This window comes from Bufo bufo, chromosome 8 (genome assembly GCF_905171765.1).
Source record: "Bufo bufo chromosome 8, aBufBuf1.1, whole genome shotgun sequence".
Taxonomy (NCBI): Eukaryota; Metazoa; Chordata; class Amphibia; order Anura; family Bufonidae; genus Bufo; species Bufo bufo.
This window is the reverse complement of record NC_053396.1, coordinates 19,458,828-19,485,806: the sequence shown is the minus strand read 5'-3', so window position 1 is coordinate 19,485,806 and position 26,979 is coordinate 19,458,828. Positions and strand designations below refer to the sequence as shown.

At 46.9% G+C, this 26,979-nt stretch overlaps 1 protein-coding gene across 1 annotated transcript; it reads left to right on the top strand.

Annotated features, from left to right (window-relative positions):
- The first annotated feature begins 5,492 nt into the window (after positions 1-5,492).
- Positions 5,493-25,583, top strand: TSR2 (TSR2 ribosome maturation factor). Its single transcript, XM_040404950.1, has 5 exons — positions 5,493-5,628; positions 10,377-10,467; positions 10,908-10,999; positions 23,473-23,643; positions 24,789-25,583. The coding sequence occupies exons 1-5, from the start codon at positions 5,548-5,550 to the stop codon at positions 24,924-24,926; spliced, it is 573 nt and encodes a 190-aa protein (XP_040260884.1). The 5' UTR covers positions 5,493-5,547; the 3' UTR covers positions 24,927-25,583.
- The last annotated feature ends 1,396 nt before the right edge of the window (positions 25,584-26,979 follow it).

Genomic DNA, 26,979 nt, shown 5'->3' with positions numbered 1-26,979 from the left:
TCTCTCCCTACAGGACTCATACCATAGACCCTAGTAGCTGAAATGATCCTATGTTTTTTAATGGAATCCCATAAATACGTGTTACACCCTTGTGGACATTTGTTTACCCTCAGATAAGAAGTGTCGGATTGTCTGGCAGCCACTCATCTCCCCTTGCCTCGTAGAATTTACACATACCTTTCGATAATCAGTTATGGCATGTCTATGGCCAGCTTTATGAAGACTACGGACAGGAGAAGACTACGGACAGGAGAAGACTACGGACAGGAGAAGACTACAGACAGGAGAAGACTACAGACAGGAGAAGACTACGGACAGGAGAAGACTACAGACAGGAGAAGACTACGGACAGGAGAAGACTACAGACAGGAGAAGACTACAGGCAGGGGAAGACTACGGGCAGGGGAAGACTACGGGCAGGGGAAGACTACGGGCAGGGGAAGACTACAGGCAGGGGAAGACTACGGGCAGGGGAAGACTACGGACAGGAGAAGACTACGGACAGGAGAAGACTACGGACAGACCAACCATCTAATGTATATGGAGGCCTCCTCGAGGGCAGGTATCAGGAGAGAAGGATCAGGGAGCTGTATTTCAACATACTGCTACTACAGGTGTCTGGGCGAGGCCTTCTCTCCCTACAGGACTCATACCATAGACCCTAGTAGCTGAAATGATCCTATGTTTTTTAATGGAATCCCATAAATACGTGTTACACCCTTGTGGACATTTGTTTACCCTCAGATAAGAAGTGTCGGATTGTCTGGCAGCCACTCATCTCCCCTTGCCTCGTAGAATTTACACATACCTTTCGATAATCAGTTATGGCATGTCTATGGCCAGCTTTATGAAGACTACGGACAGGAGAAGACTACGGACAGGAGAAGACTACGGACAGGAGAAGACTACAGACAGGAGAAGACTACGGACAGGAGAAGACTACGGACAGGAGAAGACTACGGACAGGAGAAGACTACAGACAGGAGAAGACTACAGGCAGGGGAAGACTACGGGCAGGGGAAGACTACGGGCAGGGGAAGACTACGGGCAGGGGAAGACTACAGGCAGGGGAAGACTACGGGCAGGGGAAGACTACGGACAGGAGAAGACTACGGACAGGAGAAGACTACGGACAGACCAACCATCTAATGTATATGGAGGCCTCCTCGAGGGCAGGTATCAGGAGAGAAGGATCAGGGAGCTGTATTTCAACATACTGCTACTACAGGTGTCTGGGCGAGGCCTTCTCTCCCTACAGGACTCATACCATAGACCCTAGTAGCTGAAATGATCCTATGTTTTTTAATGGAATCCCATAATTACGTGTTACACCCTTGTGGACATTTGTTTACCCTCAGATAAGAAGTGTCGGATTGTCTGGCAGCCACTCATCTCCCCTTGCCTCGTAGAATTTACACATACCTTTCGATAATCAGTTATGGCATGTCTATGGCCAGCTTTATGAAGAGGCGGTAAGTTCCTTTATCCAGTGGGTACCTACCAAAGAGACAGATCATGCAAACGGGACCCTCACACTTGATCAGCTTGGCTGATCAGAGAGAGACTCCTGGGCCACCTCTTTGTTCCCAGAGACCACATCACTAGCACTATCTTGTACATTAACTTTAAAGGATCACTGAGCTGTCACAGGTCTTGATCGGTGGGGGTCTGAGCGCTGAGACCCCCACTGATGGCTAGAACAGGGAGAGAGAAGCACTCACATGTTGCACTCTCACCTTGCTGCAGGAGAAGACTGTGGGCAGAAGACTATAGGCAGGAGAAGTATATGGGCTTGAGAAGACTGTGGGCAGGAGATGGGACCACAGGCAGAAGAAGACTATGGGCAGGAGAAGACTGGGTAGGAGAAGTCTGTGGGCAGGAAAAGACTATGGGTAGGAGAAGTCTGTGGGCAGGAAAAGACTATGAGCAGGAGAAGACTATGGGCAGGAGAAGATTATGGGCAGGAGAAGATTATGGGCAGGAGAAGATTATGGGCAGGAGAAGTCTATGGGCAGGAGATGGACTACGGGCAGGAGAAGACTACGGACAGAAGAAGACTACGGACAGGAGAAGACTACGGACAGTAGAAGACTACGGACAGGAGAAGACTACGGACAGGAGAAGACTACAGACAGGAGAAGACTACGGACAGGAGAAGACTACAGACAGGAGAAGACTACGGACAGGAGAAGACTACAGACAGGAGAAGACTACAGGCAGGGGAAGACTACGGGCAGGGGAAGACTACGGGCAGGGGAAGACTACGGGCAGGGGAAGACTACGGACAGGAGAAGACTACGGACAGGAGAAGACTACGGACAGGAGAAGACTACAGACAGGAGAAGACTACGGACAGGAGAAGACTACAGACAGGAGAAGACTACGGACAGGAGAAGACTACAGACAGGAGAAGACTACGGGCAGGGGAAGACTACAGGCAGGGGAAGACTACGGGCAGGGGAAGACTACGGGCAGGGGAAGACTACGGGCAGGGGAAGACTACGGGCAGGGGAAGACTACGGGCAGGGGAAGACTATGGGCATGAGATGGACTACAGGCAGGAGAAGTCTATGGGCAGTAGAAAACTATGGGCAGGAGAAGACTATGGGTAGGGGAAGTCTCTGGGCAGGAAAAGACTATGGGCAGGAGAAGACTGTGGGCAGGAAAAGACTATGGGCAGGAGAAGTCTATGGGCAGGAGATGTACTATGGGAAGGAGAAGACTACGGGCAGGAGAAGACTACGGGCAGGAGGTAGACTACGGGCAGGAGAAGGCTACGGGCAGAGGAAAACTACGGGCAGGGGAAGACTACGGGCAGGAGAAAACTACAGGCAGAAGAAGTCTATGGGCAGGAAAAGACTATAGGCAGGAGATGGAGTATGGGCAGGAGAAGACTATGGGCAGGAGAAGGACTATGGGCAGGAGAAGACTACGTGCAGGAGAAAACTACGGGCAGGAAAAAACTACAGGCAGGAGAAGACTATGGGCAGGAGAAGACTACGGGCAGTAGAAGACTATGGTATGTCTTAAATCCATCTCCTGCAGCGAGGAGAGAGAGCACACTAGGTGGGCACTTCTCTCTCCCTGTTCTAGCTATCGGTGGGGCTCTCAGACCCCCACCAGTCAAAACATTTTGGTACAGTATGTCTCTGTGACATATCAAAAGAACTACATTATCATTTTTCCATAGGATAGGCTTGTGATGGCTAACCTCCGGCACTCCAGCTCTGGTAAAACTACGACTCCCAAGATGTACACTTGCTTGGCTGTTCTCAGAACTCCATGGAAATTAATGAAGCATGCTGGGAGTCATAGTTTCACCACAGCTGGAGTGCTGGAGGTTTAGGCGGTACATGTATGATCTCTTGGTCTGACCACTAGGATCCCAGGCCATCATGAGAATAGGGGTCCCCAGGTCCCCTCAGTTACTTCAATGGGATTGGAGAATTACCGAGCAAGGGAGCACAGTGTGCAGCACTATAAGGGGCAAAGTGTGCGGCACTATAAGGGGGCACAGTGTGCGGTACTATAAGGGAGCACAGTGTGCGGCACTATAAGGGAACACTGTCCGGCACTATAAGGGGGAATAGTATGCGGCACTATAAAGGGGCACAGTGTGCAGCACTATAAGAGGGAACACTGTCCGGCACTATAAGGGGAAATAGTATGCGGCACTATAAAGGGGCACAGTGTGCGGCACTATAAGGGGGAACAGTGTGCGGCACTATAAGGGGGAACAGTGTGCGGCACTCTAAGTGAGCACAGTGTAGAGTGCTATAAGGGGCACAGTGTGCAGCACTATAAAGGGGCACAGCATTTGGCACTATTAGGCCTCTTTCACACTGGCGTGTGCGGCCTGTTGCCGTATTGCGGCCCGCAAAATGCGGGCCGCAATACACAAGCACAGTCCGTGGGGCAGCCGCAGCGGATCGCAAAAAGATAGGACATGTTCTATCTTTTTGCGGAACGGAAGTACGGGACGAAACACCACGGAAGCACTCCGTAGTGCTACCGTAGGGTTCTGTTCCGCACCATTCCGCATCTCCGGATTTGCGGACCCATTCAAGTGAATGGGTCGCATCTGTAATGCGGAATGCCCACGGAATGGCACCCGTGTATTGCGGATCCGCAAATGCGGGCCGTAATACGGCAACGGGCCGCACACGCCAGTGTGAAAGAGGCCTTAAATAAGGGGGCACAGTGTGTGACATTATAAGGGGCACAGTGTGCGGCACTATAAGGAGGCACAGCATGTAGCACTATTAGGGGGCACAGTGTGTGGCATTATAAGAGGCAAGGCACATTGTGTGGCACTATAAGGGAACACAGTGTGCAGTATTATATGGGAGCACAGTTTGTGGTACTATAAAGAGACATAGCATGTGGCACTATAAGGAGCACAGTGTGCGGTACTGTAAGGAGGCACAGTGTGTGGCACTATTAGGGGGCACAGTGTGTGGCACTATAAGGGAGCACAGTATGTGGCACTATAAGGAATCACAGCATGTGGCACTATAAGGAGCACAGTGTGCGGTACTATAAGGGGGCACAGTGTGCAGAACTATAAGGGAGCACAGAGTGTGGCACTGGCACAATGTGTGGCACTATAAGGGGGCACAATGTATGGCACTATAAGGAGGCACAGGGTGTGACACAATAAGGGGGCACAGTGTGCGGCACTATAAGGGGGCACAATGTATGGCACTATAAGGAGGCACAGGGTGTGACACAATAAGGGGGCACAGTGTGCGGCACTATAAGGGGAACAGTGTGTGGCACTATAAGGGGGCATAGTGCGTGGCACTATAAGGGGGCGCAGTGTGCGGCACTATAATGGGGCGCAGTGTGTGACACTATAAGGGGGCGCAGTGTGTGACACTATAAGGGGGAACAGTGTGTGGCACTATAAGGGGGCACAGTGTGCGGCACTATAAGGGGGCACAGTGCGTGGCACTATAAGGGGGCACAGTGTGTGGCACTATAAGGGGGCGCAGTGTGTGGCACTATAAGGGGGCGCAGTGAGTGGTACTATAAGGGAGCACAGTGAGTGGCACTATTAGGAGGCACAATGTGTGGCACTAATAGGGGGCACAGTGTGCAGCACTATATGTGCCAGGGTGACTTTCTAGTCCCAGTCTGGCACCAGTAGCAGAGACACTAAGCAGGGCACACCTGGCAGAGGCACCTAGGGGGCCCTCTGTGGCTGGCACACACTGTTAGGGGCGGTTTAGTGCTGCAGAAATGAATCTGTCAGCGAGCAGCCATGATTCCTGTCCTCATGTACCAAGCTGTGGAAGGAGCCTTTTATTTTAGGAAAAGCTTCTTATTTTGCAAACCAAATGAGTAACTATATAAAAAAAAAAAAGTAGTCACGTTGTTTACTGGGGACGAGGAGACGGATTTGACTATTGGTGGCCGTGTCTCCATGGAAACAGCGCAGTCTACCGGCCACTCAGCCGATCGATGGGTCCGGCTTTCCACTGCGCGTCCTGTGCAGCCTCAGCCTGCGCTCGGCGATCTCCCTCGGTCACTGCGGCAGAAGGTGTCATGGCGGCGCGCAGCCTGGATTCACGTGGTGCATTTTACGAAGCGATCCAGGCGGTGCTGGGGAGCTGGCCGGTGCTACAGGTGACAACTCGAGAGCAAGTGACTCAGTGGTGAACGTTTAACCCTTAAAGTGCCCCTACACAGTCCTGTCAACCAGGGTCCAGTAAATACTCTGTACTAGTAGAGACCACCCCTAAATGTGTAGCCACACCTTGATACACTGATTCGTTGCAGCATTGGGCTGATTTTTATGATTATACTGGTCTATGCTGTTGCTAAAGGTAACCATGACTATTATTATTTGGGGTCCAGCAGGGGTAGGCAACCTCCAGCACTCCAGTTGTTGTGAAACTACAACTCCCAGCATGCATACCTGCTCTGCTCTAACCAGAACTCTCATAGAAATGAATGGAGCATGCTGGGAATTGTAGTTTCCCAACATCTGGAGTGCTGAAGGTTGCTGATCCCTGCAGACTGGACCGGATGAATGAATTGTAATAAGTTTCCGGTTGCGACCATCTGATGGGATGACAGCACGGTGACATCAGTGTTTTGTGCTCATTGCAAGGTCTTGATGTCTCCGATACAGAAACATTGAAGGTGCGATCATGATAATCCTGTAATTTTACTGGGACTCTTGGACATCTCCATGGAGATCAGTCATGCATTAAAGCAGGCATCCTCAAACTGCGGCCCTCCAGCTGTTGCAAAACTACAACTCCCAGCATGCCCGAACAGCCTACAGGTATCAGCCTACAGCAGGGCATTGTGGGAGTTGTAGTTTTACAACAGCTGGAGGGCCGCAGTTTGAGGATGCCTGCATTAAAGGGTTTGTCTCACTTCAGCAAATGGCATTTATCATGTAGGGTCTTGGAAATGTGGCCATAACACAGGCTGCTTTTCACGGGCCCCCTGTGAATGTGAAAAACATTAAATGGGTTATCCCCAAAAATATGCCCCACAATGCCTGGACCTCTCATATAGATTATACTTACCCCACTCCCCGGCACCTGCGTCATTCATGATCCGCGCTCAGCCGCCGCTGCATTTTCCCGGCGCACGGATCAAAACATCCGGCGACGGCGGGAGCAGCCAATAGCGGGCTGCGACAGGGACGAGCCTCCCTAGTGTCACCTGCGATGCTAGGAAGGCTCGTCCCCGTCCTTCCTATTCAAGTGTTTACTACAGAGCTGTCCCATAGAAGTGAATGGGACGGCTTGTAATTACACTGCTGCGATGTCGATGGCATGAAGCACGGCCTTCTCTTCAACCAGCTGATCAGTGGGGTGCAGGGTGTCGGTCGGACCCCCGCCGATCTGATATTGATGACCTATCATGAGGACAAATCATCAATATTTAAATCATGGAAAACCCCTTTAATGCAAAACACTTACTAATGTATTGTTATTATCCATATTGCCTCCTTTGCTTGCTGGATTCATTTTTCCATCACATTATACATTGCTCGTTTCCATGGTTACAGACCACCCTGCAATCCATCAGTGGTGGTCGCACTTGCATACTATAGGAAAAGGTGCCGGGACCTCGTATCTGTGCTGCAACGGTGATCATAACCCCAGGAAACGAGCAGTGTGTTATATGATGGGAAAACGAATCTAGCCGGCAAAGGAAGCAATATGGACAATCACGATACATTAGTAAGTGGCTTGTATTAACTTTGTCTACATCATAAATGGCACTAGCTGAAGTGACACCGCCTATTTAACGTTTTTCAAGCCTGTTCGGCTGCATTCGCACGCGGCCCGTGAAATGCAGTCTGTGTGATGGCCACATTTTCAGGATCGACTGCGGCTCCTTTGAGCCAAACTCGATGCATCCTAGTGATCTAGCCCGACTGTGGGTCCATTGTCCAGTATTCAAATGAAGCGGTGAGTACAGGACATTAGACCCATACTCACCGGAGTTGCAATAGGACCTGGAAATGTAGCCAGTACACAGACAGGGTGCAGCCTTAGGCTACTTTCACACTTGCGGCAGGACGGATCCGACAGGCTGTTCACCCTGTCAGATCCGCTATTTCGCCGGACCGCCGCTCCGTCTCCGTTGACTATAATGGGGACGGGGGTGGAGCTCCGGCGCAGCACGGCAGTGCACGGCGAAAGGCCGCCGGACTAAAAGTCCTGCATGTCCGACTTTTTAGTGCGACGGCCTCTCACCGCGAACTGCCGTACTGTGCCGGAGCTCCGCCCCCGTCCCCATTATAGTCAATGGGGACGGAGCGGCGGCACGGCGAAATAGCGGCAGGACGGATCCGACAGGGTGAACAGCATAAATGGCAGCAGACACTCGGTCGGGATCCTGATGCTGTCGCTTGCCTGAGCCCTTAGGCCTCTTTAACATGTCAGTGAATCACAGATGTGTTCTGTCCATGGTCTCCACAGACAGCACACGTATCCATTGACGTTAATGTGTGCATTCAAACATTGGTGGTTTTCGGTCATGAAGCGTGCAATATATTGGATTATGGACGAGACACGGGCCAAACACGGATACAGATCCCTCACTGATGAACCACTGACCATTCACCGTGGTGTGTGAAAGAGGCCTTAGGAGTAAATGGAAGGTTCTCACCATATGCTGGTGTCGAAGAGTTCTGATGCTTAGGACTTCCCATAGATTGGGGCAGCAGTGCCTGTATTCTAGCGTCTGTACTGCCCTGATATTCTAAAGTAGTTCAGGTAAAGCAGGTTATAATGTGAGCCCCAAACCTCATCTGGGGGTGGGGGGGGGGGGGGTCAGTAGGAAATTCAGATCATATTGCGCATGAACCAGCAGAATGGGTGGACCACCTGAGACCTGGTGCATCTTCTGCTCTATTGTAGTCAGGAGGCGGTAGACGCCAAAAATACCGAAATATAGAAACATTTGCAGTGTCAAAATACTGTGCATTAGTGTATATCACCCAGCCTCTGTGGACCACTTGCCATATGTATGCCCCTTTAGATCTGTGGGGATCCTACTGCTGGGACCCCCACCGATCACAAGGATGGGGACCAGCGTTGCCTGCGGCAGGTTGGGCATGTGCACTGCCGCTCCATTTATCTCTATCTGAGCGCTGTACTCCGCTATCTCTGAAGATGATAGGAGTGGCAGTGCGCATGCCTGACCTACCGCTCTTTAATTTCAGGGGGTCCTGAAGGGTACAGGGTCCCCGTCTTCGTGATTGGTGGGAGACTCAGCAGTGATCTAATAGATATTCCCTATCCTGTGGATAGGCGATCATTTGTCACAACTGGAATACCTCTTTAAAGGTTTTCCGGGCTCTCCTCAGGACAGGTCATCAGTATCTGAGCAGCAGGGGTCCGGGACCCCCGCCAATCAGCTGTATGAGGAGACTGCGCACGTGCCATCTCCCTTCTCTGATCCTGTCCGCTGTCGCATAGACATACAGCGGAGAGAACGTGCGAGTCTCCACAGACAGCTGATCGGCGTGGGTGCCGGGTGTCAGACCCCCGCCGATCTGATATTGATGACCTATTTTTAGGATAGGTCATCAATATAGAAAAAGCCTAGACAACCCCTTGTTGGCCCATCTGGGACATTGATAGCATCTCGCTAGGGTATGCTGCAATGTCAGATAGCTGCCGGTCTCACCTCTAGGGGCCGTTCAATGAAGGGGAGCACACTTTGCAGGTGATCGACTATTTTTGGGGTAAATTGACGTGTTTTGTCTAGTCACCCTGTACAGTGTTCATTACTGTTCAGAATGACTGGTTGATGTATCTTCGGTCCCCTGGTAATGGGCGGGTGCGCAGTCCCGGGAATATTTTTAGCCGTATGCCCTTTACAGTCTGCGGTGGTGCTGGAGACCAGGACGTGAGGTTCCGGGTGAGTCAGAACAATTATCTCTTGTAAGGTTGCGGCCTATAATTTTCTACTGTCTGCTGCTGATGCACAGAAAACTGCTGAAACTAATAATAAAAAAAAGCTTATTCTCTCACGTGGCTTTTTTTTATCCTGAAACCGCCTGACTTTTAGTGCAGTATGTTCTTGCTTCCTGTGGTCTGCAGGGGGCACCGAACAAGCCTGTGTAGTTGTCACGTTCGGGTGTCGGACATAGGAGGAAAAGGGGTGAGGGAATAAGGCCTGGAAACTAGGGAAAGGAGATGGACACCTCCTAGTAAAACCCTAATCAAAGTCCTGACTAGCTACCAGTATAAACAGAACCCAGAGGTAGGTGAGTTCATACACAGGAATACCTGTCCTAACTCACCCTATAGGACCCTGGTACTAATGTCAGGACTGAGACAACCTGTTCCTCCAAAAGGAAGGACGAACAGGAGTCTCCCTCAGGCCTTAATACAAATGACAGGGAAATGCAACCCACAAAATAACCCAACCAAAATACAAAAGGGAAAGAGAACACTTAACTTTCAAGTGGCTACGGCAGCACCAGGAACTCAGCCGAGATCCACACACCAGCTATCCACAACTCCAACAGAAGCTATAAACCGCACAGCATTGTGGGAGAAACAACAATAAATAGAGAAGGTTAAATGACCCTAATAGCCACACCTGGGGGAAGAAGAGGCGGCGAGCACCAGAAACAACACGGACGTCATTTGATCCAAACAGAAAAGATGTCAGATCAAACCACGTGTCGCCAGTCTCGCCGATCTCCTGCTACCTGTCGCGGGAATGTCCGTGACAGTAGTATGGAGGGGCACTGTTCTGTATAGCAATTAGAACTTTCTGTGGCCACCTCCATGGTTGGGGATAGTGGTCACTCAGCACTTGTACAGCTGCAGGGACAGGATCCGTAGGTGGGCGGCTAAATATGACGGAGACTTGTGCTTTTATGTTGACAGATTGCTGTAGAGCATGGATTCGGAGGGCCCCATGTGCAGGAGAAGGCACAGTGGATGGTGGGCGTGGTGCACGAGTATTTTCTCACTAATGGTAAGTCTACTTGTATGTACAAAGTACGTGTATATATATATATATTTCCATAATGTTGCTTTTTTAAAGGGGCACACCCTCTGGCACCACTGGGACTCCCACTGATCCAGAGGATGGGGTCTCTTATTTCTTGCAAAAGGAGGGTAAAAGCAAAAACACGCTTCTATGGATACAGCCAAGAATTTTTTTTGACTGTGAACAGGGTAAAGGAAAGTGCTGCCATGGAAAACAGGTATCCGGGGCAACATTATGCTGTGTTTGGGGTACTCTGGGCAGAAAAAATAAAATTCCTTATGGGAACGGAGAACCCCTTTAAGGACATTGAGGAGTCTTTTTTATTTTATTTTTTGTAAGTAAATTTCCCCACATTTGCTAGTTTATTAGGTTGGAGTATCTCTTTGCGGAGCATCTATTGCATAATTGCACCGTCTTATTTGCAGCGGACTTGGAGCAGTACGAGGTGGAGGAGACCCTGCAAGGCATGATGAATGATGAGTTTGATACCATGGTGGAGGATGGAAGTTTACCTGCGGTAAGGACATTTTTCTTCTCATTCACTTACAGTCTCGTATACTTACAGTCCCATAGGCACAGGCCATTACTGACACATCACTGCTGTGGCCATTGATTGGTGGCAGTGACGTGCACGTGGCTCTTGGTGGGGACAGGTAGCGGAGGAGACTAGAGGACCTGAAGGCTCAGGCAAGGTGAATAGTGTTTTTTCTTTTTTCTTTTTTTCAGCCCAGTCACAGCTTTTTTAGGTCTCTGACAACCCCTTTAAGGGACTAAAGGCAAGGTGAAGCTTTAAGGGGGTTCAGGTTTTATCTGCAGTAAATAAAGCTTCATTTTTTAATATCAAGATCTCCAACTTTCTGATCTAGTTTATGGTTCTACCCTTAAAGGGATTGTTCACCCTAGGGACGTTTTCTACAGACCCTCTGCAGTGGTAATAATCATACTTACCTGATCCCCGCCGGCTGTGCAGGTCCTGGGTCTTTCTGCATGTTGCCGCAGGGAGACCTGAGACCTGCAGAGCCGGCGGGGCAGCGATAGAGCAGGAACCCTGCAGCGAGGATTAGGTAAGTATTATTACCAATGGCCGGCCACTCTGGGGGGAGAGGGGTCTGTAGAAAAGATCCCCAGGGGTCAACAGCCCCTTTAATAAGTTTAATCATTTTGTTTGCCATCCCTGCTGTCCCCTAGGGGCTGAAATTCCACTCTGATTATAACCAGCTGACACAGGTTGCTCATTACAAGACAGAACACTGATAGAGCTAGTCATTGACAGCAAGCAGAGTTCTTGAAAAAGTGAGAATGTGCACCACAAGTGGTTAATTACACAACTATATATATATATATATATTTTTTTTTAATGTATCAGAATTTTTCCAAAGTTCTCTGGGGCACAGAAAGGTTACTCCAGGCTCTGGTCAGACCGGTTTGGGAGGATCTGCAGTCTCATACCGCCGGAGTCTTTCTGTTTCTATATTCGGCAGGGGACACGCCCCATAATTTCTGTCACTTGATGTTTACGACCATTTGCCACACTTGGAGGTGAACCTGCCGGGAGGATACTCAGATTTACCCCCTGTGTGAATGGACGCGTGCGTAGAGGAGGATACATAGTCTGGTGGGGTGGGAGCTGCAGCGTAGGCCACGTCCGTTGTCACACCGCTTTCCTAGGAAAAGACGTAAGAAAGAGACAGATGAGTTCTCATTCGTTGGAGAGATGAGAACAACAGCTGCTTGTCGCTATCAGGACATGCTGGGTGTTGTAGTTATGCAACGGCTAGAAAGAGACAGGTTAAAGACCTCTACCTTAAAGGGGTTTTCCCATGATCAATGTAAAAAAATGAAAATCAGACATCATATAGGACATGACCATCTCTTTCTAAAAAATCTAGAACCAGCCCCGGACCTCACATTGATCCAGAGATGGACCCAGTCATTGCTTGGCTAGATGTATTTCAGGCTGGTAGCTCAGGGGTGTGTCAGTTCTGCAGCAGCTCACTCCCTATCAGAGCTCAGGGGGCGTGTCCTTTTTCCAGGGCAGGGGTGTGTGTGTGTCCTTTCTGCTGAGATGTCTCCCTGTAACTGCCACAGATCCTTACAGAAGATATGGCCGGTGGCAGTTGAAGATTTAACCTGAGCGCGTGCGACCACCTCAGTGAGGCGGACATAGAAATAAGGAAAAGGGGGCGTGGCCTACCGCTGAGCAGCCAAGACGTGCCTCAGAGTGCTCTCTGATAAAACCTGCTTTATCCTTGGCCATCAGCGCAGATTTAGCTCGGATCTGACCCAAACTTGGTGGATTCTGACCCAGCCACAGTGTATTCCACCCCTGGGCCTTTATTGCGGCCTCCCCCGGACTGAAACCACGTGACTCCAGCCGAGGCCTACAGAGACGCGGAGCTCGTGCCGCCATTCCGCCATCTTACCACCTGGGCTCTCTAAGAAGCTGCAGAAGTTCTGCGTGTTCTTCAGAACCGACCAGGACGGAGAATAGTGCCGGGAGACCCGGTAAGAACAAACCTCCCGTGCGAGCCCTAGCCGCGACCTCGTGGGGTTGAGCGCCGAGGCCCGTCCGTCTCTCTCTGAATCCCCGGAACATAGGCCTAAAGGAAGCCCATATGTAAACCATCCGGGTTATGGGCCAGCGGTCCACACAATCATCTGGACCTTAACACTGCGAACCAGTAGCCATGACATTCCAGGACCTGCAGAGGTATTATCTATTACAGCCTAAGGTAGGCTTACAGGCCCAAACGTCACACCATCATAAACTGTCAGGCGCCTCATATCCCTGCTCTCTAGTGCTACCAAGCACTTCTCTTCTGCTCGGCTACTCCCCAGGGAAATAATACCCCAATTTTTCAGGACCGTTGCTGGGTATACCCATCTGCAATACAATTTTTATAGTGTAAGGACCTTGTCCTAATTTTTAGGTGGTTGCACCCCTTTAACCACTAACTTCATCCGCTACCTTCAGTCTTCAACACACTCCAAGCTACAGTCTCTAATGTAATCAGCATACGACGCATAAGAGACCCAACTACTTAATCGAAAAAATTACCGCCATGGTCAAAATAGGAAATTCCAACCCCAAAGATCCCTGCGTCACTCAAAAATCCAATTCTGCCCGAGGAGAAATGGATAAATATATGACTAAAAAGAACTCCAACCTCGTCATCTCCAAGATTAAATCGCCATCCAAAGAATCTCTCCCCATGGCACAAGAGGACACTGGAGAAGAGACGGACAGTGACGCTGATACCTCTATTCAGACCGAATCTCTCCCAATCTCCCGCTCCTTTTTGCCAAAATTCTTAGATCAAGCTCTTGCCAAAGCTTTAAGCCCCCTTTCCAGAGATCTACATGACCTAAAACAAGATGTGAAACAAATAGGGTCACGTGTGGAGCAACTGGAAAATGCAGCCATTTGTGAATATAGCACAGCAGTCACAGAAAACGTGTCCTCATGTCAGAAATACCTTAATGCTGCCTTTGACGCAATCGAAGACCAAGAAAACAGAGGCCGCAGAAATAACCTGAGAATAAAAGGTCTTCCTGAATCTGTTTTACCCGCGTCTTCACACTCTACCATCCAGCGAATTTTTTCAATCCATCCTTGGAGACTCTATTTCAGAAGATGTCATTATTAAACGTGTTCATAGGGCCTTGAGGAGGAAACCAAGAGACAATAAACCACCATGAGAGGTAATATACCGCCTCCTAAACTATAAAGTTAAGGAGGAAATCCTACGTCTCACCAGGTCTTCAACCCACATAGAATATGAAGATCTCTCACCCCAAACACTCCAGAAGAGAAGAACCCTTAAACCGCTAACAGACGCTCTCAAAACCAAGGACATTCAGTATGGCAGGTTCCCATTTGGCCTAATGTTCTCATCAGGAGGGAAGTGACTTCTTCTGATCCGTTCAGTAACAGATCTCCCTGAAGTCTACATGGCGCTAGATCTACCTGACCTCCAAATTCCGGTTTGGGCAGTAGTGAAAGACTTGGATAATTCTACTTCCTGGGAAGAGGTCCACTACAACTGCAGTGCAAAGCAAAAGAAAAGCAGGACGACTGACTCCTAGGAATGTTATCTCAGACAATACCTGAATTCATCCTCTTGGTAACAAAGAGACTGAGTGTTATGTTCAGCCAACCTTGAGGAGGTCTAAACCTCCTCTTACTCTTTGATGTTCTTTCTCAGAATATGTTGAACATGATGTTCTGTCCCAATCCTTTGACACTGAGTGTTTATAGTTCTTCTACTCCTCCTTCTTTCCCTCGACTTTCTTATTTTTCCGCTACTCTCTTGTAGTACTTTTTATTCTCTCTTCACTATCCTTCTATCCCCTTCTCACCTTTTCCTTCCATCTCCATCCTATCATCAATTTACCTGATGGAGGTATCCTTCATCCACTAGGTTCCTCCAATCAAACAGTCGTCTTTAACTATTGCTTTCTTTATTCTATTAGGTAGACACTGTTCCCTACCTCCATGATATCTCTAATCCTTAACTATCTCTAAATTTCTCTACACTCTCGTAGTGCTTTATTTCATGCTTCACTATCCTCTTACATACTCCCTTCCTTTTCCTCCTTTTACACTCTTATACCACGACTATACACTAGTTGGGTCTCCCACATAATGATGCCACATACTATATTCCCGTCTAAGAGGCTTTCTAATGGCTTCTGCCGTTATCCTTCACCATCAACCGTTTTAGATGGGGTATACCGGATTACCCTATTTTATGTTATTATATGTTATACTACATGTTACAATTTGTAATACTTGTGTTCTGAGCCCTCTCCTCTCCTTTCCCTCTGCCTTCCCTTCCCTCACCTTCCCCATACTATGGCTGTCATGCTTTAACATACCTATTTATGTATCCACACAGATCCAAGAATGACCCCCCCTTAATATTGTCTCTTATAATGTGAGAGGCCTCAACTCCCCATCCAAGAGAGGTCAGGTGATTTACTTCCTTAAAAAAATAATAAGGTCGACATATGCTTATTACAAGAAACTAATTTTAAGAAAACAAACATCCCTTCCATGAATAGACAGTATTTTTCCACTTGGTACCATTCGGGCTCAGACAGCGGTGCGTCGAAAAGCGTCAGTATCGGGATTAGAAAAAATGTCGCCTTCTCCGAGATGGAGTAATGTGTGGACTCCGAGGGTCGCTACCTCTTTATAAAAGGCAAAATAGGAAACTCCATGTTTACGCTAGGTAACCTTATACGCTCCTAACAAAGATCAGATCCCCTGGCTTCTCGAGGCCCTTAAAAAGCTTTCCAAGTCTTCAGAGGGTACTCTAGTTCTGCGTGGGGACTTTAATGTGGCTATGAACCCATTAATTGAGACATCTACCGGTAGATCCGCCTTACGATTTCAAGCCCTGGCAAAACAAAAAACGTCTTCTCTGCTCATTACAACTGACTGACGTCTGGAGGGCCCTACACCCATCCGATAAAGATTACGCACACTACTCCACACCTCATAACTCATATCAGAGAATTGAATATTTGTCCCTATCTCCCATATATCATTGCCTCTCCTCCTCCATTAAATCCCAGGCTCTTTCTGACCATTCTCCAGTAGAATTTATATACACAATTCCCTCCTCCCCCTCTACCTCCAGATGTTGGAGATTAAACAATATACTACTGAAAATCACCCATAATGTTGAAAAACGTAAGAAGCGACTAACAGAGTTCTTTGAGACTAATGACAAAGGTGAGGTTTCCATGCAGACACTCTGGGAAGCCCATAAAGCTCAAGTCAGAGGGGATTAATATCCCTTGCAGCATATGCCCATAAAGAGAAAAATAAGAAAATTTCTGACCTTCAACAGAAAATCTCGCGCCTAGCGTGTCTACACAAGAGATCTCTACTAGCTTCTCATCTTGCGGAGCTGCCGACTCTCCGAGAAGAACTTAAAAACACCCTTAATCTTAGATCAGCAAAAGCCTACCTTTTCGCAAAATACAAACATGCACATGGAGATAAACCGAGTAGATTTATGCTGTCGCAGATAAAAAAACAGGAAAGCTAAGTCATTTATTATTGGGCTTAAGGACTCTGCTGGTAATTTGCTTCATACAACAGAAGACATAGCTAAAGAATTTAGCACCTTTTACACTCGACTATATAACCTACAATAACATATAACCCCCAGGCAGATTCTGATCCTCAGGGACACACAAACCTAACATTAGACTTCCTTTCTTCCCTCTCCCTCCCACAACTAACCCCTACCCAATCTCAGAAGCTCTGCTCACCTATCTCAGATCAGGAGATTAAAGAGGCAATAAAATCTTCGCCAAAAAATAAATGTCCAGGTCCTGATGGCCTGTCCTCTTCCCACTTGTTTAGAAACCTTACTCCCATACCTTGGCAAACTTTATAATTCAGCTTTATCTGGAACCCCATTCCATAGACAAACACTTGGGGCACAGATCTCCATTAGTCATAAAGAAGGCAAAGACCCAATGTACTGCGGTAACTACAGGCCCATCTCTTTATTAAATGTAGACCTCAAGTTTTTTGCAAAGATTTTAGCCCAAAAACTACAAAACATTCTTCCTTTCCTTATCTCTCCAGACCAAGTGGGATTTGTGCCTGGTAGGGAAGGGAAAGATAATGTATATAGAGTCATACAGCTTACCACCTATGCAAAATCCGCGGCTAAACCTTTAATATTAAGCACAGACGCCGAAAAGGCATTCGACCGAGTGAACTGGCGTTATCTTAAAGCCTCACTAGCGGCCTTCGGAGTCCCGCACATATTCATAGACGCTATCTTCACAATTTACACAGACCCCACCACTAGAGTAATGGTCAATGATATGCTGTTCCCCATCTCGAATGGTGTCCGCTATCCCCTCTACTTTTCGTGCTCACAACGGAAACATTGTTACAAAAAATTTGACTAGATAAACGTATACAGGGTTTTCACTGTGGCGGAAGGGAACACAAGGCTGCGGCATATGCAGACGACCTTCTGTTGATGTTGACCAACCCTTCTGTCTCTCTCCCCGTCATAGGAAAACTTTTTCAAGAAATCGTCCAGATCTCAAACTTCAAAGTGAATATGAGTAAATCGCAAGTTCTTAACATCTCCCCTACCCAAACATGTTAGCGCTACTCTTTCCTCTAATCCCCCCTTTGATTGGTCCCAACCCACAATAAAATTCTTAGGGATTAAAATCTCCTCGGACCCTGCCCATCTATATAAAAATAACTTCCCTCCACTCTTACAGGAAATCACCAAAATCCTACCCCGTATATTTCATGGTTCGGATGTAAAAACATAGCTAAATGCCTAACCCTAACCCTAAAATAACATATCTTACAAGCTCTCCCCGTACATATACCCAAAGTCTTCTACTCTACGCTGAATAAGATCTTCTCTAAATACATTTGGGACCACAAGAAATCAAACATTGAACGCTCCAACTTCCATCTAAATTTGGAGGAATCGATTTACCCGCTCCGCAGACGTTTGTTAGAGCAGTTCACCTACACAGAATTGTAGACTGGATTAGGCGCCCACCTCACAAGCTCTGGGTTCACATAGAAGAGGAACTGGCAGGATACCCGCTCAGATCCTTTGTGTTCTCTGACCACCCCAGCTTTGTAACTATTAAAACTCAAAACTGAGACTAGACGAATCTGGAATCTCTGTGAGGTTCGTTTAAAATGTTCCCCCTTCACTTCTCCGTTACTTCAAGTCAGAGACTTACTGTTTGGTTCTGACCGAACCCACAATAATACCATTCCGATTGAAATCAAAAATGACATCTCGACTATCGACTCCTTAATCTCAGCTGGACTAATCCCTTCCCTAGATACACTCTCTAAACTACTTAAATGCACAGCACTTTCACAGCTACTGTATAATAAGTTCATTCACTCCTTCAAACAGATACTTTCATCGAAAGACACCTAAGAAAGTGGTCTCGACTTTATGCAAACTGCTTCTCTCCCCATCCTGAAATTGAGCATACTTTCATTAAAGCCTGGGAACGTGATCTTGAGAAGACATTCTCAAAAGATGATATAAAAAAAATATTCCTCATACCCAGGCAGACCTCTAGATGCGTGAGGATGCAGGATAGCGGTTATAAAACTCACCCCAGTACTACTGCACAAATATAATCCTAATTATGACCCTATCTGCTGGAGATGCAAACAACATCCAGGCACTTACTTTCACCTATGGTGGACTTGTCCCAGCATTATCCCATATTGGAGGTCTGTTCTATCTCAGATCAATTTAGTCACTGGCCTACATCTGCCTCTGACCCCAGAGTTCTGCCTATTACATTTATTCCCGAACAAAATCCCCAAATGTAAGCTAAAGCTTAGCTAGACACCACCTAGAATAATGCCCTACACATTCTGGAAGTCGGACTCTCCACCTACACTTCCACAGTAGACAGAGAAAGTTGACTCCTTATATCGTCTAGAAGAACTGGCAGGTTGGGAATCATGATCCCATGCCCTCTTTCAGATTACTTGGTCCCCCTGGGCAAAATATAGACATTTTGAATCCTAGAAGCTTCGATTGTATACAGTCGTGGCCAAAAGTTTTGAGAATTAGATAAATATTGGAAATTGGAAAAGTTGCTGCTTAAGTTTTTATAATAGCAATTTGCATTTACTCCAGAATGTTATGAAGAGTGATCAGATGAATTGCATAGTCCTTCTTTGCCATGAAAATTAACTTAATCCCAAAAAAACCTTTCCACTGCATTTCATTGCTGTCATTAAAGGACCTGCTGAGATCATTTCAGTAATCGTCTTGTTAACTCAGGTGAGAATGTTGACGAGCACAAGGCTGAAGATCATTATGTCAGGCTGATTGGGTTAAAATGGCAGACTTGACATGTTAAAAGGAGGGTGATGCTTAAAATCATTGTTCTTCCATTGTTAACCATGGTGACCTGCAAAGAAACGCGTGCAGCCATCATTGTGTTGCATAAAAATGGCTTCACAGGCAAGGATATTGTGGCTACTAAGATTGCACCTCAATCAACAATTTATAGGATCATCAAGAACTTCAAGGAAAGAGGTTCAATTCTTGTTAAGAAGGCTTCAGGGCGTCCAAGAAAGTCCAGCAAGCGCCAGGATCGTCTCCTAAAGAGGATTCAGCTGCGGGATCGGAGTGCCACCAGTGCAGAGCTTGCTCAGGAATGGCAGCAGGCAGGTGTGAGCGCATCTGCACGCACAGTGAGGCGAAGGTTTTTGGAAGATGGCCTGGTGTCAAGAAGGGCAGCAAAGAAGCCACTTCTCTCCAACAAAAACATCAGGGACAGATTGATCTTCTGCAGAAAGTATGGTAAATGGACTGCTGAGGACTGGGGCAAAGTCATATTCTCCGATGAAGCCTCTTTCCGATTGTTTGGGGCATCTGGAAAAAGGCTTGTCCGGAGAAGAAAAGGTGAGCGCTACCATCAGTCCTGTGTCATGCCAACAGTAAAGCATCCTGAGACCATTCATGTGTGGGGTTGCTTCTCATCCAAGGGAGTGGGCTCACTCACAATTTTGCCTAAAAACACAGCCATGAATAAAGAATGGTACCAAAACACCCTCCAACAGCAACTTCGTCCAACAATCCAACAACAGTTTGGTGAAGAACAATGCATTTTCCAGCACGATGGAGCACCGTGCCATAAGGCAAAAGTGATAACTAAGTGGCTCGGGGACCAAAACGTTGACATTTTGGGTCCATGGCCTGGAAACTCCCCAGATCTTAATCCCATTGAGAACTTGTGGTCAATCCTCAAGAGGCGGGTGGACAAACAAAAACCTACTAATTCTGACAAACTCCAAGAAGTGATTATGAAAGAATGGGTTGCTATCAGTCAGGAATTGGCCCAGAAGTTGATTGAGAGCATGCCCAGTCGAATTGCAGAGGTCCTGAAAAAGGAGGGCCAACACTGCAAATACTGACTCTTTGCATAAATGTCATGTAATTGTCGATAAAAGCCTTTGAAACGTATGAAGTGCGTGTAATTATATTTCACTACATCACAGAAACAACTGAAACAAAGATCTAAAAGCAGTTTAGCAGCAAACTTTGTGAAAACTAATATTTGTCATTCTCAAAACTTTTGGCCACGACTGTACACTTATAGGCATATATATGGGGTCCCGTCTTCTCATTTTGTTTTAATGTTTTGGCCCTCTCACGCTTACCTCTTAACTCCTGGTCCTTTATTAGACTACAAATCTAGTATTACCATAAATATGCTGCTATATTGAGATACTGACATGCCATTCCCCCCTCACCTTTTTTCCTAACTTACCCTATCCCTCTCTCCTATTACTGGGTTATGGTTACCGTTACAAGCTAAGTAGGCTATTGTCATCCTATTGTTTTTACTAGACCTATGCCTCATCCACCTAACTGGTCTTACTTACCTGCTATGTTATACAACAATTGATTGTTCTCATTTGGTGAAGTTCACTGTTTCCTTGGCCTAACTGTTATATGGCTAATTTCTCCTCTGTAGCTGCATATCTAATTTTTGGTAACCTGTATCTACTCAAGTTGTTTAAAACGATAATAAAAAGAACTTTGAAAAGAAATAAGGAAAAGAACAAACAGCAGATGGCGCTAGACAGATACATTATATTGAATACTAACTTTTTTAATTACCTGCAATTACAAAAGTATTCAGATCTAGGTGCTGGCTTGAAAAATGTAGAATATTTTTTGTGGCACAACCCCCTTTAAAGGAATGGTTTTGGTAAAAGTACAGAACCCGAGGGGGCGGAGAATGACACATTTGTTGTTTGTTCCTGTGTGTCATGCTCCAAGGATTTAAAGAACAGAAAAATAGAATCTCTGGATCCATGTGAGGTCCAGGGCTGATTCTAAGCTTTGTTAGAAAGAGGTTGTCATGTGCTATATTATGTCTGATTTTCATTTTTTATGGGAAAACCCCTTTAAATAAGGCAAAAAAATGGCAGATTGCGGCGCTCACCTGGCTGATAGCAGTAGAAGGAAGCACGGAAGGCGCTGGGAACCTAGCGCAAGACAGATACCAAAAAATGGAGACAAAAATCCAGCTTCCAAAAAATCGTGACAGCCTTTATTTAAAGAGTGCAGTAAAATCCGACATACAGTCCATGTCTACGCGTTTCGGATCACATAGTATCGATCCTTACTCATGACAAAGAAGTTACACACTAACCTGAATTTAAATAATTAAAAGCTACGGTATCGGGTGGCCACAATCAACCCGAGCCACAACTCCATACAGGTTTTTAAGATAAGACATTGATTTAAAATAAAACAATGACAAAAATATATCCTAAAAACTGAGAGAATAAGTAAGAATCAATAGTGTAATATTAGATGGTGCTTGCGATTTAAGCCCTTTGGAAAACAAGAGCCCACCATACGAAAAATCCAAAAGGATTCCCTGTTGAGAAGTTTTCTCCTGTGGTCTCCACCCCGACTGGGGACCCTGAACCTAAAAAAAACCCCAAAGTGTCTCCTCCATGAACAGCCGCATAATGTAAACTCAGCGCTGAAACCTTTCTGGTGTTAACATGTGGAATATCAGAGAGATGTTTACGGATTGTGACCTTCAAGTTGTTAGTGGTGCATCCAACATATTGGAGATGACACAAGGAGCAGGTTCTACAATACACCGCAAAGCTGGTGTTAGAGTTGATAAATTGTTTTAATTCATAAGATTGTTGGTTCGAAGTGGAAAAAATGCGACCACCCATCTGTAAAAACCTGTCCGATGTCCACATTTGTAACTGCCATTGTGTCTTCACCATGTGTACTGACCGCGATTTGCTATCCGAAAACATACTCGGACTGATTTATTTATTTTTTGTCCAAGAGTAGGCGCAGAGGCGGGCAACGCATTTCACCCCGGAGCGAGCAATGTCTGTCCACTGCTCATCATAGCAAATATTCCAAACTGTAATTAGTAACGAAAATCGGAACTGACTTGTCTCTTCTCCCGCACGTACCTTTTATTTTGTATTAAATTGGTTTCAGGAAAGACCAGATCGGCCCGAGATTTCTTGAGCGCGCGCACCTCTTGGCTTGTTCTAAAGACCAACGGGGATATTTTCGCTAAGAAAGTCCAGCTGGCAACGACATCCATCTCCCTCAGGAAGGCCTGGCTCGGATGAGCTCACCTTTTATAGGTATATTATAAACCACATGAGTGGGGTGGCATGAAGTAGCCAAAAGGGGGGTGGTGTTGCCAGCAGTTTCCTTTACGAAAAGTGTGGGCGACAACTGCAAAAACGCTGGTGTCGCCCACAAGAGAAAGATCCAAAAATGAAACGGTGGAGGCATCCTAGCCAACAGAAAATTTGAGACGACAATTATGTCCATTGAGGAATTCCGCAAAGAGGGGCACACGGCCGACCATAAAAAAGGAGGTCGTCAATATAACGACCGCACCGCACCAGACGTGGTCCCCCATGGATTGCTCTGTGAAAATAAATAGCGATGCTCCCACCATGCCATATAGATATTATAAGCGTTGGTTGAACGTGAACACGTTATGTTTTAATAGAAACGACACTACTTGTCAAGAGAAAATTCTGCATGAAAAATTTTCAAAAACCATTTCAAAGAAACCATAGGAATGACCGTGTATAGAGATGCAACATCTGCAGTGATCCAAGTATATTCTGGCTGCCATGTAAAATAAAAAAAATATAATAATAATAAAATGTATTTGTATAGCGCCACCATATTCCGCAGCGCTTTACAAATTCATAGGGTTCATGTACGAAACAGTAGAAAGCCAGGAGTGGACTGGACCAATGGCTGTAATAGACCGTCTACCCAAGCAGACCAATGCCTGCCACAACCGGACTTTAAATAGCCGTGCTTCTTCTACTGCCTCCTATACCAATGATTCCAGACTGTCGGGCGATGCCGGATTATGAGATGGTATCATTGTATGACTCTTGTGATGTGACGTCTCTGCCCTTCCCAGGTTGCCCAGCAGCTTTGCACGTTCTACTCCCAGTGTCAGCGTGGAGACCTCTCCAGCGTGAAGGAGAAGATCGCTCAGCTGTCCCAGAAGAAGTATAACGTTAAGGCGAATGTGCAGGAAGTGAGAGCCGAGGAGGAGGAGGAGGAGGGCAGTGATGAGGAGGACGATGAGGTAGGAATGGGGCTCCTGCACAATAATGATCTCTCTATTTTGGGGGGTGGGGTGGGCGAGGCAGGATGAGCCAAAAACAGCAAGTCTAGCATTATATATATTTTTATATATTATATATTTTAGTTTTTTTTGTTATATTTTACAATGTCCACCAAGTGGATTAAAAAAATGTAATTCTGTTCTACGTCTGGTCACTACGGATGCAGCCATACTAAATATGTCTACTTTCTAAAATTCCTTTTTTTTTTTTTTTTTTATAATGCAAAGCAATTTTAATAGAAATAAATGGCATTTTGGCATTTTTCCTTTTTTTTTTTCTTCATATTTTTAACATTTTAATTGTTAACTTTTTCTAGTCCCACCTGGGGGCTTAAACTTCTATAATACACTGCAGTACTTCTGTATTGCAGCGTATTATGCCTGTCAGCATAACACTGACAGGTGTTCAATTAAAGTGGCATTCCGGTTGTAACAAGTTTCCCCTATCCACACTGTTCGTTCATTGGGGGCCACAGTTCACTGCACTCTGCTGGCCCCCCCCCCCCCCGTCAAAATGAACGGAGTGGCAGAGCAGATAGAAGGGTCACCTGAAGCTAATTACAGAATGTCCGGCACCTGGGGGTCTCCAATGATCACCCGGTAACAAGTTGTCAGTTACGCTGCAGCGCCACCACAGGACAAATGAAGCTTTACACATTCCCTGTTGAAATCAATAGGTTGTCTGTGTAATGCCTGTGCTGGGTCCCCTAATAGATGGGGACACCGAACGAGGGTCCCCTTTTATTAATTCTGAATTCTCAAGAGGGAAAATACGTTTTTTTTTTTCTAACCCAGGCAAACCTTTAGTGTCATATAATCGCTAGGACATGCCACCAATGCATGATAGGTGTGGATGCCACCTCTGGGACCTGCACCCATCTCTAAAATGGAACCCGCAAAGTTAAGGAGAGCGGGACCGCACATGGGTGGCCACCCTCCATTCATTTCTATGGGACTGCGAAAATAGCCGAGCACTTCCAGTTGATTTCTATGGGGCTTCCGAAAATAGCCGAGCAGTCCCACAGAGATGAATGGAGGGTTGGCTGCGCATGCGCAGATAGGTGTGGGTCCCAGCGGACTACCTCTTATTTCTTATTCTGTTACAGGCAATGGACTGTGAGACGAGTACAACTACTGCTTCTACAGCACCTGGTACATCAGCGTCTGGGGGGCACGGTCAGAAATCCGAGGATGGGGAACCAGAGGCCGACGGCTGGACAGTGGTGCGCAGGAAGAAGAAATGATTTGCACGGTTTCACCAGAGCTTCCATAATGGCACAGCTAGGTGGCGCCATGTTACCAAGCACATGAGCTCTGCTCAGACTCAGGACACGATGAACCATCTGGGCATAATCCACCAGATTATGAGTTGCCCGGGGGCACAGCCGATCGGTTTTTCATTCTAGATGGGCCATTTCCCATATATAAATTGTTACCCACTAATATTCGTGTACCTCCCAAACCCAGAAGGGGGCGCCAGTTACCTGGAAATGGCTTGTTAGTCACAGCTGTACCATGCATCTGTCCTATAAAGATGGAGCGCGTGTATGACCGATCTCAGCGGGTGGCAAGGCTCTGCTCACTTTATTCCAGTCTACTGGATTTGAGACACATTTATTACATTTTGTGCTGGAAATTCTTCAAATTCATGAATCCCCCCCCCCCCCCCCAAAAAAAAAGTCTTGGGATAATGTTAATGTATTTTTGCAAATTTTACCTCCCAGCGGCATTCTTATCTATGGGCTGTGTCTGATACTACAGCTCATCCCCAATTCTGGTGAATTGAGTGAAGACGCAATACCAAACATAGCCTGTGGACTGAGGTGGCGCTGTCTCAGGATGGAAATGAGACTGTTTTTACCTAATACTGGACAACGCCTTTAAATACAGAATTCCCTTAAGTGTTGTATTGATCTGCTTGCTTTGGATTTCCGGTTTCTAACGTATGTCTGTGCTATACGGGTTGTATTTTCAGTACATTGGAAGGCGTCACTGATACCAGTGCTTTGCTGTGATTTACTAGAGCAGGATGCTTAAAGGGGTTGTGCCAAGTTCTAATGTTATCTCCTGTCCATCCTGAAAGCTTTGACCCCCACCGATCGCGAGAAGCGAGGTCTGGTTCCCCTGAATGAATGGAACGGTCAGGTCACCCGCCGCTGCCACTCCATTCAGTCCCTATGGAGATTGCTTCGTACAGGCCTCTGATATCTCTGGATCTCCCATAGAGATGAATGGAGCGGCTGCGATCATGCACAACCTAGCGCTCCATTCATTCGGGGGCTAAGGGCTCATTTACATTGGCAGATTTATGCCTGGTAATGATTGGCGATATAGGATGTTGATCGGCGCTCGTTACACAGAGCAATGACTGTATATTACTGATCTAGACGGTTGCATTATGGTCGATGCATTTTGCTGCATTCGCTCATTTGTCGCCCCCGATCGGTGGTATGATTGCACGTGGATGGCCTTAGTACTACAGGAGGCCATGGACCCTGCCACCCCTTATTATAGATGCTGACGCAGGTCCAGCGCCTCCAGCAGACTGTGTGTAATTGAATGGCGGGCAGAGTCATCAATAATGGATGTATCCGCCGTCTGGAACTGCACTGAGGGATATGCCCTGTGATATTCTGCATGTGCACTGGAAGGCTTTAATCTGTCCTAATAAACTTGAACGACATCCCCTTTAAAGGGCTTCTGTCAACCCCCAAAAATCATTTTTTATTTTTGGGCTAATTAAAATCCTTATAGTGCGATTATTCAATATATAGGGCTCTTACCTTTTTCTGTGGCTTAGTTTCTTTAAAAACCGCACTTTTATAATATGTTAATTACCTCGCTACCAGCAAGTAGGGCGGTTGCTTGCTGGTAGCCGCCGCATCCTCCTTTCAAAAAACCGCCCCCTCCTCCTGTTTATTGACAGGGCCAGCGAGCGCTCTCCTCCTCCGGCTGACCCTGTCAGCAATTCAAATCCTGCGCCTTACGTGTCTTCATTCGGCACAGGCGCTCTGAAAGAACGACGCTCGCTTCCTCAGCACTCCCTCAGTGCGCCTGCGCCGATGACGTCTTCTCTTTCGGGATTAGAGGTGACGTCATCGGCGCAGACGCACTGAGGAAGTGCTGAGGAAGCGAGCGTCGTTCTCTCAGTGCGCAGGCGCGGGATTTGAATTGCTGACAGGGCCAGCCGGAGGAGGAGAGCGCTCGCTGGCCCTGTCAATCAACAGGAGGAGGGGGCGTTTTTTTGAAAGGAGGATGCGGCGGCTACCAGCAAGCAACCGCCCTACTTGCTGGTAG

Coding starts and splice junctions, on each gene's coding strand:
- TSR2 (XM_040404950.1), top strand. CDS start 5,548: ATGGCGGCGCGCAGCCTGGATTCACGTGGTGCATTTTACGAAGCGATC. Junction 5,629..10,376: donor GGAGCTGGCCGGTGCTACAG/GTGACAACTCGA, acceptor TTATGTTGACAG/ATTGCTGTAGAGCATGGATT. Junction 10,468..10,907: donor CGAGTATTTTCTCACTAATG/GTAAGTCTACTT, acceptor TCTTATTTGCAG/CGGACTTGGAGCAGTACGAG.